Source organism: Felis catus, chromosome F1 (genome assembly GCF_018350175.1).
Source record: "Felis catus isolate Fca126 chromosome F1, F.catus_Fca126_mat1.0, whole genome shotgun sequence".
Taxonomy (NCBI): domain Eukaryota; kingdom Metazoa; phylum Chordata; class Mammalia; order Carnivora; family Felidae; genus Felis; species Felis catus.
The window spans coordinates 11,793,923-11,814,534 of NC_058384.1; the positions used below are offsets into that span (position 1 = coordinate 11,793,923).

Here is a 20,612-nt window from a genome sequence, read left to right on the forward strand (position 1 = left end):
TATAAAAGCCAATGGAGTTAGGGAACACGATAAAAGTGAGGCAGGTACAATCTGACAATTCCTACTTGCTTGGAGTTCAATTATTATTGGTGAATATAATTACCTGTGGTCTTATTATTTTCTCATTTTAATAAGATTAGTGTTCTATCCTTTGCCATTCAGTGAGAGGCTTTTATTTTAAACAATGACATGAAAAATAACAGATGATTTAAAAAAGAAAACAATACAGAATCAGACTTTACATGACTGAAAATGGCCAACAAATTACCTTGAAAGCGTCATCATTTTGAGTTTGGTTATAGTAAATCCGGCTTTGTTTATCATTTCAATTATTTCTCCAGCTTTTGATATTGCATCTGGTTTAATCAGAGCCAACGTTCTGTAAGGATATAAAGGATAAGTTTGAAAATAAAAATAGTTCAGTTTTTACTTACAATTCCGAAGCAGTGGTAGTCTCCTTAACAATCATCCTACATCATAAAACATTGAAATCAATTCCAAAGAGAAGTGTATTAAAGGTCTCTTTAAAACTTATACAAGGTAAGCTTACTATTTTTCCCAAGAAAATATAAACTTAGGTACCCAATCTAAAAAAAATAATAAAAGCTTACAGGGGAAAAAAGTTCACACTGTCATGTTTAATATGCCCAAATTAATGCAGGGAAGGGAAAATTCTTCCTCTACCCTCCAAGGTCTTCCGACTGGACTGAGAATTAAATTTACACGAGGCAGAGTAACAGGAGAAAAAGCCGAAGTTTCGTCATGTGTGCATGGAGGCCCAATAACGAAGTTGAGACCCAAAGAAATGACGAAAACAGGCAGTTTTTATACTTCTTAAACAAAGAGACAGTAAATTTGTGAGGGATTGACAGGATAAAGAAAACAGATGTGGGGCGCCTGGCTGCCTCAGGCAGTCGAGCACGGGACTCTTGATCTCCGGGCTGTGAGTTCTAGCCCCCACATTGGGTGTAGAGATTACTTAAAAATAAAACCTTTAAAAAAAAAAGAAAGAAAACAGATGTTTAGGAGCTTTAATTAGTAAGGAATTCAAAGCAGAATTTGGACTTCCATGGTAGATTAGAAAGAAAGTAACAATGTTTGTTTCTACAGCTTTGTTGGCTTTAAAGTTCCTATCTCTGGTGGTAATAAGGGATCTCTTTACTTCTTAGTACAGGGAGCGCACCTTTTATACGGGAGATTTACTTCCTCTATTCAGGGGGACAGAAGGGGATCCGAGCGTCCTTGCACCAGCTGCTTAAGTCACTTTTATTTAAAATAATATGCCAAAGTGGCACATTTTGAGGCAGACTGTCCTTGGCCCCCACATTAGAAAACACTGGTCTTTAAAATATCTGTTTCTTAGAACACATTTTATAAAAGAGGACAAATCTTTAAAATATTGCATTTAATATATTATGAGCTTGGTTTTTGGTCTCTTAGACTTTAACAAATGTATGCTATGCAGTCAGTTCAGCATTGATTTGGAAATAATTATAAATTCTTCTTTTAACACTCAAGCATAGCATGAGGGATGCGCAAAGAACCAAATGTCTTCTTGCCTGGCAATGCAGACAGATGGCAAACACCATGCTAATTTTTACAATCACAGTCTCCTCCAAGAGGACACATAGGAGCAAAGCACCCTCTCTACTCTGAAGCCACAGAATTAATCGATTTTTGGCGATGGCGACCGCCCGAATGCCCTCGCTTCGCTGATGCGGTAACTAAGCCTGGAGAGCGGTCACGTGCAAGGCTGCACAGCCGGTCGGCGGCACCTTCAGGACAGAAACATCCAGCTCACAAGACTTGCGGGTCTGCGCTCCTTCCACACCACAAGCAAGGTCACTCTGAGTATCATCAGAAGGGAGCACAACCACAAAACCCTCGAGGGTAATACTTGCAAATACAAGAAGAAAATCGAACTAGTCGGAGTAATTCAGTTTGCGGGACGTGCAGAATTATGATAATGAACTGCTACCACTTGCCCTTCATCATTTCTGGGTGTTCTGACACGCCGGCAATATTTCAAGGAATGCACACGAGAAGAATGGCCTTTTCGGGGCTTTCTTCCCCAATGAGACAAGCTTGGCTGAGGCTCTGACAAAGATATAATAATTCAAACATCCTTACTTTCAGTGGGATGTCACCCATGGCTGCCTTTTAAAACTTATAAATAACAAAGATTGTTCATCTCAGTGTGTTTATGACAAGCCATACCGGACAATCCTTTCCTTTATTTTGAAGCAAATGAGTCGCTGATAGTATTTTATATTACATGGCTTCACTGACGATGCAATTAAAACTCGTCGCTTTTTAGCTCACGTTATTTAAGTATCATAAGCCACACTAACCCCTGAATTGTTTATGCTGAACTGTGGGCGAACTTTCTGGAACTATAGCTCTTAAAGAAAATATAAACACATCAGCAGCCATCGATTTCGAGGAACAAGCACCAGGGTGGAAAATGCAAAACGGACAGAACTGAATTTAAAATGCAATTTCATTTTCTCTTTAAATGCCTACATTAAAGGCTGACTACTAGGAGTAACCACTGTAAATAGATTCGCCTATCGTGTCCTCGTTGCTTAACTCTTCAGTACATAATAGTCAAAATCTATCCTGAACAGAAAATTCGACGGGCACGAGAAGTCACACATGCTATTTAAGTGACGACAGCACATAAACAATAGGACCACAAAAATATTATTAATAGTGCTGCTGTTCTCTGTCGCCGTGTAACGCACCATAACAACACTCCAAGCCGTCCCAAAGGTGAACGTGTTTCAAACTGCTGCGCTCTTCGCTTGCTGGCTGAAGTCCCCCGGGCTGGTGCAGGACTGACCTACTTTCCCAGAGGCCTGCAGGCTGGCCTTGAGGAATGAAGGACCAGACTTTCCCAGAAGATAAGACCCGACCGCATTTGAAAACAGCTGCCACTGATGCCAACAAGTCTGTTCAGGGCCAGGTCGACGTACGACTAACTGCCTGGGCACCTGCTTCTCCTACACGGAGCCTCCGCCATTTCCCGCACCCTCCCCCCTGTTAGAACCCTGTGGCTTTGTCCGGACACGGAAGATGGCCTTTGAGACATCAGTCCACCATCTTCCCAGGATGCCAGCTTCCTGAATAAAGCGAACTTCTCTTTCCCACCATCGCTGGTCTCTCCAGCATTGGTTTTTTTTTTTTGACTGGCGAGCAACCAAACCTGACTTGAGAATCCATTCTCTGTCCAGGAACAGAACCATCCCAAAATGTGGGGGCTCAAAACAACAATTGCTCAAGATCCTGTAGGTCGGCTGCAGTGGTTTCACCGGGGATCATTCACACAGCCATGTGCGGCTGGAGGGTCAGCTGGGACGGCTCCCAAGGCTTCTTTTTCCTTGTGGGCTTTCATCCTTTGGAGGCCACACCAGGCTTCTTCCTATGCGGCCACATAGAGTCCAGCGTGCAAACGCTTATCACGCATCCCCTTGAGACTTGTCTACTGACGTCCCTTTGGCCAATGCAAGTCACATGGTCAAGTCCAGAGTCAATGTGAGGGGGGACTGGCCAAGGGCACGATACCAAGAGGTGCGATTCACTGGGGACCACCGCTGTAACAACCCACCGCGTGGTAATCCTCTCACCTGGCACTGAGCGGGATGTGGCAGGAGACGCTCTCGAAACAAAAGAAAAACTATAAACTGTTCTTTTACACTAAAAACTTCTTAGCAATGGAGAGTGAAAAAACAGTTGGGCCAGCCTTCACAGAACTCAGATAGGACACAGAATTCTGCAAATTAACAGCTTTCATGGAGCCATGCACAAGATGCGTTCTCCATCCGCCAGTCAGGCTCGGGGCAAAAATCGCAGCGAACATGTATGGGATAAAGATGACCAGTCAACCGCTGCAGAATAAACATCCTCCACAGTACAGGGCAGTAGACTCTTTGAACGCTGTCCACCTAAAGGGATATATTTGTAAACTTTAATCTGTATTAATTTATCTAAATATTTCAAAAGTTATGCATATTGGCCGAAAGCATGTGAAAACCTGTTCTAAAATATCAACCCAAAGCCAGATTTGGGGTCTCTTTCACGCTTCCTTTGTAACCGTACAGCATGTGTTTGGCCCATGGATAAAGGAGAATAGTCTCAGATGAGGCCCCTGTGGCTTGGAGGCAATGGCAGTGAGTCAGAGCTTTTGACTGGCAACAACGGCAAGGTCATTCAGGGCAGCCCTTCCACGGAAAACTAAAAACAGTGGGTAAGATAGTTTTTAAAGAGTTTCCAAGCAAAAAGAAATGGGCTGGATGCTAAACAATTATTAGCAGAAACGTAAAAGAAAAACGGAGATCCAGGGGAATAAGAACAAAAGTCATGTCTCCCTTGCCGGCATTGCCTCTGGCAAATCCAAACTTTAATCTGTACCCCATCACTGGCAGAGGGCAACAGAACCCAACAGAGTATTCACCCCGTAATACTCTGGGACCAAAAACTATGCCCTAAGGGTGAGTCAGATAGAACCAGGCCTTGCGTGGCCCGGCAGCACAAATTCACATCACTTAGGGAGCCTGGGAACGTCCAATTCTGCACAATTCTGGTAACGGTCATCCAGACTGCTAATCCCTCCAGCCAAAACTCAGAAGCAAACACAATTCCACCCTAGATGTCAGGTAACTTAATCCTGTACCTCAAATAATTCATCTATAAATGCCCAACACACATGTATATCACAAGCACGTTCACATCCACACACATCCAGACACATGACAATCAATACCACACAAGCATACCACACACACACGCGCGTGCGCGCGCTCCTGCGTGCACACAAAAAAGTAAAACAAGACCAACCTGAGGAAGAACCAGAAGAAACAGCACAGAACAGAGACAGCCACAGATAGTTCAGCTACTGGAACTGTCAGATGCAGACTGTGAAAGGACCAGACAAAAGGAAGGACTGAAAGACAAGGTGCAAGCATCATAAGGCAAGAGAATTCCAAGCTATGAACAACGGATACTTAGGTTTGAAAAAGAATCTATGAGAGGACCAAGTGATAAAAAAATACAAAAATGAAAATAAGCACCAAACGGGCTGACAGAAGACTAGATGTACCTGGTGGAAGAATTCTGAACAAATTCAGAATGAAGCACAGAGGAACAGAAAGATAGGACATAGCTAAGAGGATAGTTTCAAGAATGTGAGTAAAGACATTTTCAGCCAAAAGAGTTCCTTATCAGTGAACACTCTAAGGGAAATTCTAAAATAAGCAAAACAATCCCAAACAGAATATCTGAGATAGACAAAATAATAATACTAAAAGACCAAAAGTAGTGACAGCTAATTGTCAACTGGTTATATAGAATAATAATGAGTCATTAGGTTCACAAAAACTACAGAAAATACAACAGAAGTGGCACGTAATTCAGCAAGGTACGAAATTTAGCTCAACTGTTCTGAGGTTCTTATACTTTCAAGAAGGAAGATACTACAAAAGCAAACATGAACTACCAGGACTTCATCAAGATAAAAAGCTTCTGCACAGGGAAGGAAACAATCAGCAAAACTAAAAGCCAACTGACAGAATGGGAGAAGACATTTGCAAATGACTTATCAGATAAAGGGTTAGAATCCAAAATCTGTAAAGAACTTCTCAAACTCAACACCCGCCAAAAAAAATAATCCAGCCAAGAAAGGGGCAAAAGACGTGAACAGACACTTTTCCAAAGAAGACATCCACATGGCTAACACACATGTGAAAAGATGCTCAACATCACTCATCATCAGGGAAATACAAGTCAAAACCACAATGAGATACTATCTCATATCTGTCAGAATGACTAAAATCAACAACTCAGGAAACAACAGATGTTGTGAAGATGAGGAGAAAGAGGAATCCTTTTGCACTGCTAGTGGGAATGCAAACTGGTGCAGCCACTCTGGAAAACAGTGTGGAGATTCCTCAAAAAATTAAAAACAGAACTACCCTACAAGCCAGCAATCGCACTACGAGGTATTTACCCAAAGGATACAAAAATGCCCATTCAAAGGGGCACATGCACCCCAGTGTTTATATCAGCACCATCAACAATAGCCAAAGTATGGGAAGAGCCCAAATGTCCATCAAAAGATGAATGGATAAAGAAGATGTGGAATATTTAAAATGGAACATTACTCAGCAATCAAAAAAATGAAAATATTGTCATTTGCAACAACATGGATGGAACTAGAGGGTATTATGCTAAGTGAAATAAGTCTGTCAGGGAAAGACAAATACCATATGATATCACTCATATGTGGAATTTAAGAAACAAAACAGATGAACATAGGGGAAGGGAAACAAAAATCAGATTAAAAACAGAGAGGAGACAAACTATAAGAGACTCAAATACAGAGAGCAAACCAGGGGTTGCTGGAGGGGTGTTGGGCTGAGTGATGACCATTAAGGAGAGCACTTGTTGGGATGCGCACTGGGTGTTATACATAAGTGATGAAACACTAAATTCTATTCCTTAAGTCATTATTACAGTATATGTTAACTAACCTGGATTTAAAAAAAAAGAAGATACAGATATTGGTAAACTTTAGGCATTGATATTAAATATGCATCCTGTAGTTTCTAGGATAAGAACTAAAAGTATAGAAAAGAATGTACACCATTCAAACAAATAGACAAAAAATGGATTGAGGGGCGCCTGGCTCAGTGGGGTGAGCATCTGACTTCAGCTCAGGTCATAATCTCACAGCTCGTGAGTTCGAGCCCCATGTCAGGGCTCTGTGCTAACAGCTCAGAGCCTGGAGCCTGCTTCGGATTCTGTGCCTCCCTCTCTCTCTGCCCCTCCCCTGTATATATAAATGGATTGAAAAATCCTCAATAAGTCAGAAAACGACCAAAAATAATAATAATAAATCAAATGAGAAAAAGCACAAAAGCAGATGGCAGGGTTAACCCCAAATATATTATAGTACATGCATTAAAAGTAAGTGCTTTACATAAGAGACTCTTAAAAATTCAGAACAAACTGAGGGTTGATGGGGGGGTGGGAGGGAGGGGAGGGTGGGTGATGGGTATTGAGGAGGGCACCTTTTGGGATGAGCACTGGGTATTGTATGGAAACCAATTTGACAATAAATTTCATATATTGAAAAAATAAATAAATAAAAATAAATAAATAAATAAATAAAAGTAAGTGCTTTAGAGTAAAACACAAAGACTATAAAACTGAATTTCTTTAGGGAACCTGGGTGGCTCAGTCGGTTAAGCATCCAACTTCGGCTCAGGTCACGATCTCACAGTTCATGCGTTCCAGCCCCGCATCAAGCTCTGTGCTGACAGCTCAGAGCCTGGAGTCCACTTTGGATTCTGTGTCTCCCTCTCTCTCTGCCCCTCCCCTGCTCACGCTCTGTCTCCCTCTGTCTCTCAAAAATAAATAAATGTTAAAAAAAAAAAAAAAAACAACTCTGACTTTCTTTAAAAAAAAAAATCATTCAAAGACAAATTACATCAGACTAGATTTAAAAAGTAACTATGTTATTTAGAAAAGGCACATTTAGAATAGCATACTGAAAGTTTTAAAGTTTAAAAAGGATGAAAAAAGACACACTGTGTGAACATTAACTAAAGTAAAGCCAGTGCAGGGGTGCCTGGGTGGCTCAGTTGAGCATCTGACTCTTGATTTCGGCTCACATCATCATGATCTCACGGTCATGGGATGGAGTCCCACATCTGGCTCCACACTGAGTATGGAGCCTGCTTGAGGCTCTCCCCCCGCCCACTGCCCCTCTCCCCCACTCACTTGCTCACTCTCTCTCTCTCTGAAACAAAAAATAAAATGAAATAAAGTGAAATGAAATAAAGAAAAGAAAAGAAAAGAAAAGAAAAGAAAAGAAAAGAAAAGAAAAGAAAAGAAAAGAAAAGAAAAGAAAAGAAAAGAAAAATAAAATAAAATAAAGTAAAGTAAAGTAAAGTAAAGTAAAGTAAAGTAAAGTAAAGTAAAGTAAAGTAAAATAAAAATAAGCCAGTGCACAGAAAACATGAATAGACACTTCTCTAAAGAAGACATCCGGATGGCCAACAGGCACATGAAAAGATGCTCAACGTCACTCCTTATCAGGGAAATACAAATCAAAACCACACTCAGATATCACCTCACGCCAGTCAGAGTGGCCAAAATGAACAAATCAGGAGACTATAGATGCTGGAGAGGATGTGGAGAAACGGGAAGCCTCTTGCACTGTTGGTGGGAATGCAAATTGGTGCAGCCACTCTGGAAAACAGTGTGGAGGTTCCTCAGAAAATTAAAAATAGACCTACCCTATGACCCAGCAATAGCACTGCTAGGAATTTACCCAAGGAATACAGGAGTACTGATGCATAGGGGCACTTGTACCCCAATGTTTATAGCAGCTCTCTCAACAAATTATGGCCAAATTATGGAAAGAGCCTAAATGTCCATCAACTGACGAATGGATAAAGAAATTGTGGTTTATATACACAATGGAGTACTACAGGTCAATGAGAAAGAACAAAATATAGCCCTTTGTAGCAACGTGGATGGAACTGGAGAGTGTGATGCTAAGTGAAATAAGCCATACAGAGAAAGACAGATACCATATGGTTTCACTCTTATGTGGATCTTGAGAAACTTAACAGAAACCCATGGGGGAGGGGAAGGAAAAAAAAAAAAAAAGAGGTTAGAGTGGGAGAGAGCCAAAGCATAAGAGACTCTTAAGAACTGAGAACAAACTGAGGGTTGATGGGGGGTGGGAGGGAGGGGAGGGTGGGTGATGGGTATTGAGGGGAGGGTGGGTGATGGGTATTGAGGGGATGGGTGGGTGATGGGTATTGCTCATTTGGGATGAGCACTGGGTGTTGTATGGAAACCAATTTGACAATAAATTTCATATATTGAAAAAAATAAAATAAAAATTAAAAAAAAAGTGCACTTGTTGTGATGAGCACTGGATGTTGTTTGGAAGTGCTGAATCTCTATATTGTACCCCTGAAACTAATATTGCATTGTGTGTTAACTAACTGGAATTTAAACAAAAAGTTAAAAAAAAAAAATAAGCCAGTGCAGCTCTATTGCTATCAAACAAAGTAGAGTTTAAGGTAAAATTCAGTGCTAGAGATAAAAATGATCTTTTTATAATACTAAAAGGTTCAATTTACCAAGAAAATATAACAATGTTAAATCTCCTAGTAACATACCCTCAAAATTATAATGTAAAAATTAACATAATGACAAGGAAAAATAGACAAATGACAAGTATAGAAGGAAATTTTAATCAAGCCTTGGTAATTGATAGAATAAGCTGACAAAAATATTAGTAAATACATGAAAGATTTGAACACATAATTCACAACCTTGACCTAATGACACAAAACAACAGTGGATTAAACATTCTTTTCAAGCACACTAAAATAATTGATTATGGTAAGACAAAAGCAAGCCTCAACCAACTTGAAAGACACAGAAATCATGCAGAGTATATTTTTTAGACACCACACAATTCAGCTAGGATCCAATACAAAAAGAGAATAAAAAAACCTGATATGCTTAGACATAAATGAACATACTTCTAAATAACTACTGGATCAATGACAACTTATAAAAATTAGAAAATATTTCAAATCAAATTTTTCAAATTTCACATAAAAAAGTAGAATGTGGTTCTAAGCAGTATTTAGAAGAAAGTTTATATCCTTAATTGCATATATTAAAAATACTGAAAATTAATAGAATATATAATTCTCAAACCAGTAACAGCAGAAAAGAGGAATAAAGAAAACTTGAAAGCAACTATCAACTTCAAATTGTGTACAAGGCAAAGGCACCATTAAAAAAAGAAGGTGAAAAAAAAAAAACATTTTTAAGAAAGATAATTGACTACCAAGAAATGGAGGATAAATTCCAAAGAGAAAAATGATTCCAAAAGGACAGTCTGATACGCAAGAATTGGTGACAAATGCATAGGTAAATCCAAGCAAACATCGCTGGTACGAAAGAAAAAAAAAAGGGTAACATGCAGACAAAAACCAAATGCCCAAAGCAACAATGAAACCATGTAATTCAAGAAAGAAGATTGGCACTAAGGTGTTCTAAACTCTTTTAAGACTACAGAAGGGTGAAGATATTATACAACCCTAAGCAATTTAAATTAAATATGTATGACAAAGTTTCACAGCTAACCACGAGAGAAATAGCATAGAATTATGTAAACCCCAAACCAATAGAGAATACAGTAGGTAGAACAATGGCCACCCAAAAATGTCCATGACCTAATCCCTGGAACCTGTGAATACATTGCTTCACATGGTAAAAAGACTTTGCAGACTTGATTACAACTGCAGGCCTTGAAATAGGGAAATTATTCTGGATCATTCTCGTAGGCTCAGTGTAATCACATTCGTCCTTAAAATCAGAGAATCTTTCTGGTTGTGGAGAACCAGAGAGATGTCAGTGTGAGGTCTCAGCCTCACAGCCAGGGAAATGTGGGTGGCCTCAAGAATCTCCGCGAGAGCCTCCGCAAGGGAATGCAACCTTACCAACACCTTGATCTCAGCCCGATGAGATGTGTGTTAAACTTCTGATCTACAGAACTGTAAGGCAATACATTTGTATTGTTGAAGCAACTGAATTTGTGATCATTTGTTATGGCTTCAACAGAAAACTATAGAGGAAAAAGAAACTGAAAGGAAAAACACCTCAATTAATTAAAAAAAAAAAAAAAGCAAGAATAAAGAAAAAGTACAAAAGCACCAAAGCGGCCAAAGAGTGGAAATTGTACAAAAATGCCAAAAATACAACATATGTAAACTGTACATGTACTAATCTTACCAAGGAAAATGAGGGCATTTTCAGACAGAATTTTGCTTTTAAAAAAATGCTATGTGCTATTTGTAAGAGACATGCCTACAGCATAACATAGTATGACTGCAAGAAAAGAGGTGGCAAAAAAAAGATATTAATTAATCCAAATATATTATCAATCATTCTAGGGGAAGATGGCCACGGCTGGAGCTGAAAAGAAAATTCAGTTCTAATCTGTTAACTAGGAGCCCTCTGACTAAGAATTATAGAGGAGAAGGCAGAATTTGACTTGATTTTTACAGAGGAAGAAATCTCAATTTCTCTCTGGGAATTTAATAATGGGAGGGCATTTTTTCATGGCATTATTTGGGGTACAGTTATGCTGTTGTTGGGGCCATCATGTAATCAGTAGTAAGTCATCTTGGACAATGAGACCATAGATAAGTAAAGAGAAAAAGGTTAGAGGGTGAATTTTTAGGAAGGCCCTGGTAATTGAACTACATGACTTTAATGCAATTCAGTGCCTTTCAGCAGCCAAAACTCAACTGCTCACTATGGTCCGAGGACGTTCTGCAAAATAACAGTGGTTAGTACTGCGAGAGTACTTTTCAGGTGAGAGCAGACCTAAACGAATATTCTGCTGCTCCCCTCCTCTGAGAAGTAACCTACTCAAAACTGTTAGGCCAACTGGCTTTAAGACATAAAACCCCAAGGGGCGCCTGGGTGGCTCAGTCAGTTGGGCATCTGATTCCTGATTACGGCTCAGGTCATGATCTCACGGTTCAAGAGTTCGAGCCCCACATGGGCTCTGCGCTGACAGTGCGGAGCCTGCTTGGGATTCTCTCCCTCTCTCTCTGCCCCTCCCCTGCTCACACTCGCTTGCTGTCTCTCTCAAAATAAATAAATTTTAAAAGAAAAGAAGAAAGAAAGAAAACTCCAAGAACAGGAATATGTGCACTCTTGAGTGCACATGAGTGACTTCGACTCCACCCCCAGGACGGTGCTCCCTCCCTCCACTCCCTCTATCTGCTCTACCACGTCTTTCTTCAACTATATGCTGTAGGTTTCCGGTCACATGTGGCCCCGCCCCTTTTGTCTCAAACCTGCAGGCCCTCAGGCCATCGTCCTCCCACGTCCCCAAGTTTAGCACAGTGACCTGTGTGGAAGACTGTCTCCGGTGCTCTGTCTCTTGTGCTGGGTGGGCTGTGAGGCGGCACAGACCCCGGGCCAAGTGTGCGGGTGGAGGGGTTTGCCACGCAGACCCCTCTCTCCCTCGGGCAGGCCCCGAGGTCAGGACTGGAGGAGGAGTGAGATGGGAGGGGGCGGCAGAAGCAGGAAGATGAGGAGAGCCTTGGCCACTCTCAAGCGTCCCCGATCCCGGACGGCCCGGATAAGCGCCCATCTTCGTGTTGGTCTTCGCCTGGCTCCTGTGTCGGTGCTCCCATCAGTTACTAATCTGGAGACTAACCCGCCCCAGAGATCACAAGAAGTTTGCACTACTAGGTGGACTCGCATCTAAACAACAGAACCAGGGATGTCGATTCATTGCCATTTACAATTGAAACCCTATCAGCTATACTTCAATTAGAATTAATTAAAACCAATTACTCTGATACTTTGCCAACAAATAGTCTTTGTCAACTTGACCTGAGGAGCTCTACAGAGAATAGATTTAAAATTAGCTAAAGAGTAAATCGTACGTTAAGTGCTCTGACCACACACAAAAAAATCAATATGAAAAAAATAATAAAAGGAGCAGGAGAAAAGTTTTGGAGGTGACAAAGAAGCCTGTATCGTTCACTGTGGCGATGGCTTATGGGTGTGCACTTATCTCCAAAGTCCTCAAGTGGTATGCATTCAATTAGCTACAGCTTTTTTATGTCCATTATAACTCAGAAAGGAGATTTAAAGAAAGCAAGCAGGTAGAAACGTGAATCAAATGTCGTATTTCTGTAGTCCAAGAGAACTGGAAGGCCGAGGCCAGTTTGAGAGCTAAAGTGAACTATACTGAATCATCTGGATAACTGCCTCAAAATTAGCTGATGGGCAGCACAGAGATCAATTTTCCTTGGCGCTCCTATCATTTCTTTCTGGTGTAAAGAAGGGAGTTGAGTATGAGAAATACAACCGGGAGGTACTGAGTTCATAAATTATCCTTGTCCCCATCCACACTGAGAATGAGGCTGAGTTACAGTTATTACATACAGGTTGCTTCTACGGGATCACGAGAGACGTACGCGTACTTACTTCTCCAATGCCCTTTTTTTTTTTTTTTGTCATTTAAGTGAAAGAATACATTTTTTTAAACTCTTAAATTCTGAAGAAGCTTATTTAAATCAGCCAAATGGTTGCTGGATTTACTAGCCCACACACAGTTAAGAAAGAATCAAAAAAGAAGATGGGGAAACAGTGTTAAGTCAGTAAAAATATAATACTGCATATATTGTTATTAATTATACAGCCCAAATATTTAAGAATTTTTTTAACATTTATTTATTTACCTTTGAGAGACAGACAACAGAGTGCGAGTAGGACAGGGGCAGAGAGAGGGAGACACAGAGTCCGAAGCGGGGTCCAAGGCTCTGAGCTGTCAGCTCAGAACCCGATGTGGGGCTCAACCCATGAACCATGAGATCGTGACCTGAGCCGAAGTTGGACACTGAACCGACTGAGCCACCCAGGTGTCCCAAATATTTAAAATCTGTCTTCATATTCTTCTGGTTCTCCTCTTTTGAAATCAGTCCCACTCAACAGTATTTATCAACTTATTAATTAGAGGCTTAATGGAAAGAGAATGAGTTTGAGGCATATACAACAACGTTTACTGGTTTCTTTACTGTACAAATCTATGACCATGGCCAAACTACTCAACTGTGCTGTAAAATGGAATCAATGACATTCACTCTAGAGAAATAAGACTAATATATATGCAAATTGTAATTGCTATACGTATTATTATTTTATTTTGATCGGGTCATACTATTAACCCTGTTTCCCTAATTCATTTACTTCTGCTAGTTTAAACGAAAGCTTAAAGTCATCTTGAACTGAGATTCACATGAAAAGTGCCTATCACAGTGCTTGGCATATATGTGCTGAAAAACATTTAAGCTATAAATATTTATTACTTGCAAATAAAGGAATTAGGGTAGAGGTTTCCTTAATCTCATAGACTTTCACCACGAGATCTCATAACAATGAGATTCCTCTTTATCTAACATCCTATTTTTTCCCCCCATTTCAGAGTTATTCTGGGAATGGTCTTCTTTTTTTTATGAGGTATTCACCACCCCTCTGATACATCACCACTTGTGTACTAATATCCACAATGAGCACCAGAGCACCCCGAGATTACAAAAGGCTTGTAAAAAGGGCTATCAGGGGCTTGTAAAGAGGTCACAGAAAGAATATTACTACTGGAGTTACTCAGATGTTACGTAACCAGCTAGTTATTTTGTTGGTAGACCTCAAAATATAGTTTGACATATTTTTTTTTCCTCTCAAATTGAAGGGTACCTGGAGCTTTTTATATTGATAGCTTTACCTTCCACCGGCAGTCCCTACTTTTAATTACTACAATAATCACTCCACACTGCCAAGAATCCCCCAAGATAAATATAATATACAAGCCAAAGAAACCGAAGCCAATAATGATGACAAAAGAAGTCAAATTTCAATTCAAATACAGTCATTCTAGCCTCAGAAGGTTGAAAACTCATAAAGGTAGAGACTGAAAATGAAAATGTCACTTTAGCAATGCTGAACATTGATATGCAGGAGAAAAACCTTACTAAAAAGTCCTTGTTTTCAGAACAGCCTGATTTTTCAGCTGCATCTCCAACATTTTCTGTCTCTCTTCTAAATCAGAACTGAGGAAAAGTCAGGGCGACAAGTGCAGCTTTGACCACCAGTACAGAGAGAAGGCTAACGGGACAACTGGAAGGTTCCACGCCGCAGCCTCTCACCGTCACAGGAAGAGCTGCGTGCACTGGGAGGGAAGGGAGGAGCTGGAGAGGCCGGCCGGAAGTTCTGCCTCCAGACATAACTGTGTTCAGTGGCATAAACGGATGCATTCATTGATTCAACAAATTTTTGTGGGGCATTCCCTGTGAATAACTTACTGCCTGGGGCATCACAAGAACGGTCTTGAGGCATACAGTTGTGAACAAGACAGGTAAGTTTCTCTTCGCTATTGTGTTATTTTATTTTTATAACACCAGCTCATTCTTTCTTCGCTGGATCAGTCAATATTTATCAGACAGGCGTTAGGTCTGTATATAAAGCTCAAAAATCAACGACATTCATGACAATCTAGACAAAAACATCTTTGTCAACTAGATCAAAGGTCATCATTTGTAAGCAGGGAGGACATTTTTGAAAAAGGAAAGGGCAGATCATGAATTTAAAATTGTCATTCAGTGACTGATTTAGCTAACACAAATACGCGTAAGGAGATGTGCTTCGTGCCTGAAGACGTACAAATGAACTGAGACAGAGAGAGGACGACCGCTTTCCAGGTCCTCTCCGTTCTCCTATGATTAAATCCTCCCATTCTTCAGACTGGACTTTGGGCTTTATCTTGCCTCTCCTCGGCCCTTCAGCAAGCTGTTTCACTTGGCTAAGTGTCAACTCCCCCATCTGCAAAGGGGAGCTAGTTGTAATAGCACCTTTTTTATCAGGTTGTCATGGGACTCAAATAGCCCATTCAGATCATTTTAACACCATGCTCCATATAATAATAGCTGGCCATCACTGAGCGCTTATCACTATCATTACTGTTAATCTTGCACACATCTTCCTCTCCACGCCTATTGCTAATGCCCTCATTCAGGCTATTTTGCTAATTAAAGTTCTAAAAAAAATGTCAACCTGCAAACAAATGAGGCAGAACAATGGGCTCTTTCCAGTAAACAACCTACAACTTTCTGCCTTTGAATCTCTTCTTATCCTTATTCCTCTGACCAGCATTCCCTCCTCTCAGCCTAACTGGGTAAAAATCCAATTCATCTTTCAGGATCCAGCTCAAATACCTTCACAAAGCCTTCCCCGATCTTCCACAACAAACTACTTTCTTCTGTTTCCACCAAGATTATGGCACTCACTACTTTTCTCCTATAAGCCATGTTTGTCCTACACATACTTTTTTATGTTCAAACATTCTCAGTTCCCAGTTAAATGCATGTTATGAAGAAAGATGAGGGCGTATAAAAATTTTGTATTTTTTTTCTCCAGAAAATAATCACTGCCTAGGACTATGGGCATCACTTTGTTATCTGAGTGAAAAACAAATCACTGAATCTACTCCTCAAAATTCTAAAAATGTCCTAACACTGCATCGGATCACTGAATCAGAAAAGTGTCTATGTTGCAAAAACACAAGATAGAAATGAGAAATTAGACTTTGGTATCAGGACATACATAATGTTTTAAGAATGAAGAAAAGATTTTCTTACTTTTCTTTCCTACTGCCCAGTTGGCGAGCTGTGTATTGATCCCCGTAGTCAATTAGCACCAGCTGTCGAGAAAAGACGTTCACTTTGTTGCCTATAAATAAATCTTCCAAGTGAAGATCATCATATTTGGTCCGCTTTAAAAAGGTGCGGTGATTCTTCACATCGTGCTAAAACAAAAACAACGCAGTAAGACAAATAATTCTCCAAAGAGAATGTTAATCTTACTATAAATTAAAAATGATTCTTTATTCTGCTTCGTTAAACACTGGCGACGTTGTTTCACTTTTGCTACAAATACAAATCACATTTCTTTTAGAACTTCTGTATCTCCTAGTGGGATCCAGTAATAACAGAAAAACTTATTACAAATTTAATACTTTAATAAACCATGAATAGAAAGATTTGTTCATTGCCAAACCATTTCAGCAAATTAGTGCTTCCGAAATCCCAGAGAAATTCCAAATTTCAGCTGTCTTGCCTAGACAAAACCCCAGTACCAAAGAGATCTACCTGTTAAAGGGTTGCCAGTGAAGAGACACAACGAAATATGTGCGACTCTTAACCTGATCTTCTTCAATCTGACTCGTTGGAGAGATAACAGCTTTCAATATTGGTGACATATTTAGGGCCATGATAATCTTGATCTGCAACCACTTACCGCCTATCGCTTAATCTAAAACATGAACAATCCCACATCCGTTTTATAAACAAAAGATACGAATTACTATTTTCACATTAAAGATAAAGGTACAAAGTTACCCTCTTGTATTGGAATTCAAACACCAAAAAAAGAATTCCCAGTAATAAAAGAAAAAAATATATTATGAATTTTCAAAAGCAGCGACATAAAAGGCAATCCTATTCCTCTCCCTATCCCGCATTCACTCCCTCTGCTGATGTTTAAGGGGGAAAAAAAAAAGGCTCAATTACCATTTCAACAGATCCATCCCCTGGGTAAAATAAAAGTTCGTAACGTCGAAAAAGTGAAGCATTCGGATCATACCACTCGGCAATGAAAACGAATCTTTCCCCGTGATTCTGCAAAGAAAGAATTAACATTAACGTATAAAATATAAGCACTTCTTGCATAAACCATCTACATTGAAGGCAAGAATTACCAAAGATTTGTTAACAAGTACATCTGTTACTGTTTATTTATTACATTCAAGGATTCTTCTTTCAACTATATATCAGTTACCAACATACCTTCAGAAATACTTCCTTCTAATTTCTCATTAAATATCCTCAGCTATCTCAAAGATGACTTATGAACTGCTTAATACTTCACAACCATCCGATCACCCTGAGTAAATTAACAATTTTTTTTAGAACATGAGCTCCTGATCGGACTACTGTAATAATTCAGCACATTTACATATAAACAGATCTGAAAGCAGATTTACATATAAACAGACAATAAACTGCTGTGAGAAAAAAATTCTGAGAGGCTAGCTCTCAATTACATGAGATTTTAATTTTCCTAAATTTAAGAATCCAGCAGTATTCGAATATTGTCATCATTAAAGTCATAGTAAACATCCTTTCTTTCCTTCCTAATTTCACACGATAGTATCTTTTTACAGAAATCGGAGAAGGTGTTAGTCTAGGTCCTCTGAGAAGCAGACACCGAGACAGGATTACACTTGCAAGAATTCTATTCTATTGCAAGAAGGGCAATTCCTAGAGGGGAAAAATGGGGAGGGATCCAGACCACAGTACAAATCTGACTGGAAGGAAGGAAAAGAGAGAAGGGAGGGAGGCATCATTCCAGATTGCTGTACAGTCTAAGGAAGGTTCAGCAAGACTGGCAGGCAGTGCCCCGGCCAGGGAGCCCTCAAGAGTTCCTTGACATCCGGGGACCCGCCTGCTTGAGTCTCCCTGCTCCTCAAAGGCACCAGTTGGGAGTAGCCCTTGGGAAGCATGTCTTAAGTGCAAAGGCAGCAGCAGATTTCAGAGCACAGCAGGTGGGGCCCTTGCTCATAGCTGACGGTGTGTGAGGTGCATTCCTATGCCTATCACACAGGATGAAGTGAAAAAATAAGTCAAAGAATGACCCTCTTTCCTTGACTGTTAAGCAGGACTTCCAATCATGTATGTTGTTAAAAATAGCTTAGCCCCAAAGGTCCTTCATTATAAGGAAAGGAGGACATACAGGACATGTAGGGAAGAAAGGAATCTAGTTTTGTTGCTAATTCTGAACTTAGCATCTGATTCTCTGGTTAGGATACACGGATAGGTTTTTTTTTTATGTTTTGTTGATAATTTCTTTTGTGTTAATAATTCCCTTATATATTCTAATGGTAGAAAGTGTATGGCTAGTTATGTTTATGATTATACTCATAAACTGTACTGTAAAGTTTTAAGACGCTATTTTATTTTTCCCACAATCATCCACAAAGACATATTTAAGCAACGCTAATTATTAGCTAAGAGAAAATGAAGGTAAATTAAGAGACATACTATGACATTCGTGAAAGCCTTCCTTCACACATTTTTTTTTTCATATTCTTACAAATACGGCTTCTTAAAGTTTAGGTTTCACTGTGCGGTTCTAGAGTTGTGGTCCCCTTATAATAGAAAATTTAAATATTACCAGCTTACTAAATTTTTTACCCTCTATATTAAAATATTCACTCACTTGAAGACATCATTGAAATATTTCCTTCACTAAAATAAATAAATGAAATTAGAAAATGGAAGAAGTACAGATGCATCTAACTGAAGGTAATGGGGCAGGATGGTGAGGTCAATGAAAAACCAATGAAACTTGGCATCATTTATCCAGGGAGCCCAAACACAAAACTAACCAATCGTACTGCTTAATTCTGAGGCGGGTAACAGAATTTTGCACAATACGCTCTCCAGAAAACAGTTTTAATATAAAGAAAATAAATGGAGGACCTACTGTTTCTGACTGACAAACTAGCTTAGAGCAAACCAAAGCAAGAAGAACTAGAAAAGTGGGATATGAAAAAAATATCTGTCTGAAAACCCTGGGGAGCCTCCAAGGCAGCCAGAATTCGATGATCCCGGATCTGGAAAGGCAGGAAGCTTACGGAGGCGGCCCAACATTCTTTGTGCTGCTTTTACTTGAGGACATGTGTTGAGTCTTACGTCAGCCTGGACAAGAGACAGAGAAGCCAGCAGAGCTTCTGACAATGTCACAGGGATATGGAGTGGCCAAGATTTGCGGGACAAAGATCCCGGGGAGAAGGACATTCTAGAAAAGTGAGCTCATACCTGTGTTTGTTCTCTAGCCTCACAGCATGGGGAGAGAAACATGGGTGTCTAAACCCACTAAAGAGGAACTCTCTTAACCCTCCCACCTTTTTGTTGATTCCTGGAGCACAACACTCTAGGAGCACAGGTAAACAAAAGGGTCAACTGTCCCTTACAAAGTTTACAAGTTGTATGTTCACTCAACGCTTACTCCTTGACCACACTGAGGGGATACTTTCCCCATTCTAGCTCCCTGCATCTCCTGAAAGTCTGTAAGTTCAATGATAAGCCATCAGATACACCAAGAAAGAGAACCAAGAGAAAAAGCAGACAATAGAAAGAGATCCATGAGTAGCTTACCTATTATCTGACAAAGGCTTCAAAACAATGAAGATAGGTATTTAAAAAATACATTGAGACGAAGAATTTCACCCGAGAGCCAGAATCTTTTTTTTCAAGTCAAGTGGAAATTCGAGAACTAAAAATAACTCTAATATAGCATTCTCTAGCTAGCAAAAAATATCCTCTAAAAAGTAAAGGTGAAATAAAGACATTTCTAGATAAGCAAAAAGAGAAAACTTATTACCAGTGTGCCTGCATTAAAAGAAATTCTAGGGGCGCCTGGGTGGCGCAGTCGGTTAAGCGTCCGACTTCAGCCAGGTCACGATCTCGCGGTCCGTGAGTTCGAGCCCCGCGTCAGGCTCTGGGCTGATGGCTCAGAGCCTGGAGCCTGTTTCCGATTCTGTGTCTCCCTCTCTCTCTGCCCCTCCCCTGTTCATGCTGTGTCTCTCTCTGTCTCAAAAATAAATAAATGTTGAAAAAAAAAATTTTTTTAAGAAATTCTAAAGGCAGTTCCAAAGGAAAAGGGAAAATTATACCAGATGATTCAAGGAGTTAAAGAAGGGGCTGAAAAACAGTGGAGACGTAAACACGTGGGTAAATCTAAATAAATATTATGCATGAAAATAGTAATAATGCCTTGTGGGATAGAAAATACATAGAATTTGGATGTATGTCAAAATGAATATAAAAGGTGTAAAAGGTAGACGATGTTCATCAAATTATGTACAGCAAAGAAAATATCTCCTACATCAGTTGCTCGACCTGTTCTCAAATTCCAACGAATATTCGTGAACAAGAATC

General features: G+C 39.9%; 1 protein-coding gene across 2 annotated transcripts in view; it reads right to left on the minus strand.

Moving 5' to 3' along the window:
- The window catches only part of NME7 (NME/NM23 family member 7), a 260,452-nt gene that overhangs the window by 195,665 nt on the left and 44,175 nt on the right, over positions 1–20,612 (minus strand). For both annotated transcript variants that reach the window (XM_045048905.1, XM_019821576.2), the window contains exons 2-4: positions 17,181–17,288; positions 16,251–16,417; positions 269–379 (exon numbers count right to left, since the gene is read on the minus strand). In XM_045048905.1, the coding sequence (XP_044904840.1) occupies positions 269–379; positions 16,251–16,417; positions 17,181–17,288 (386 nt within the window). The remainder of the gene's footprint in view (positions 1–268; positions 380–16,250; positions 16,418–17,180; positions 17,289–20,612) is intronic.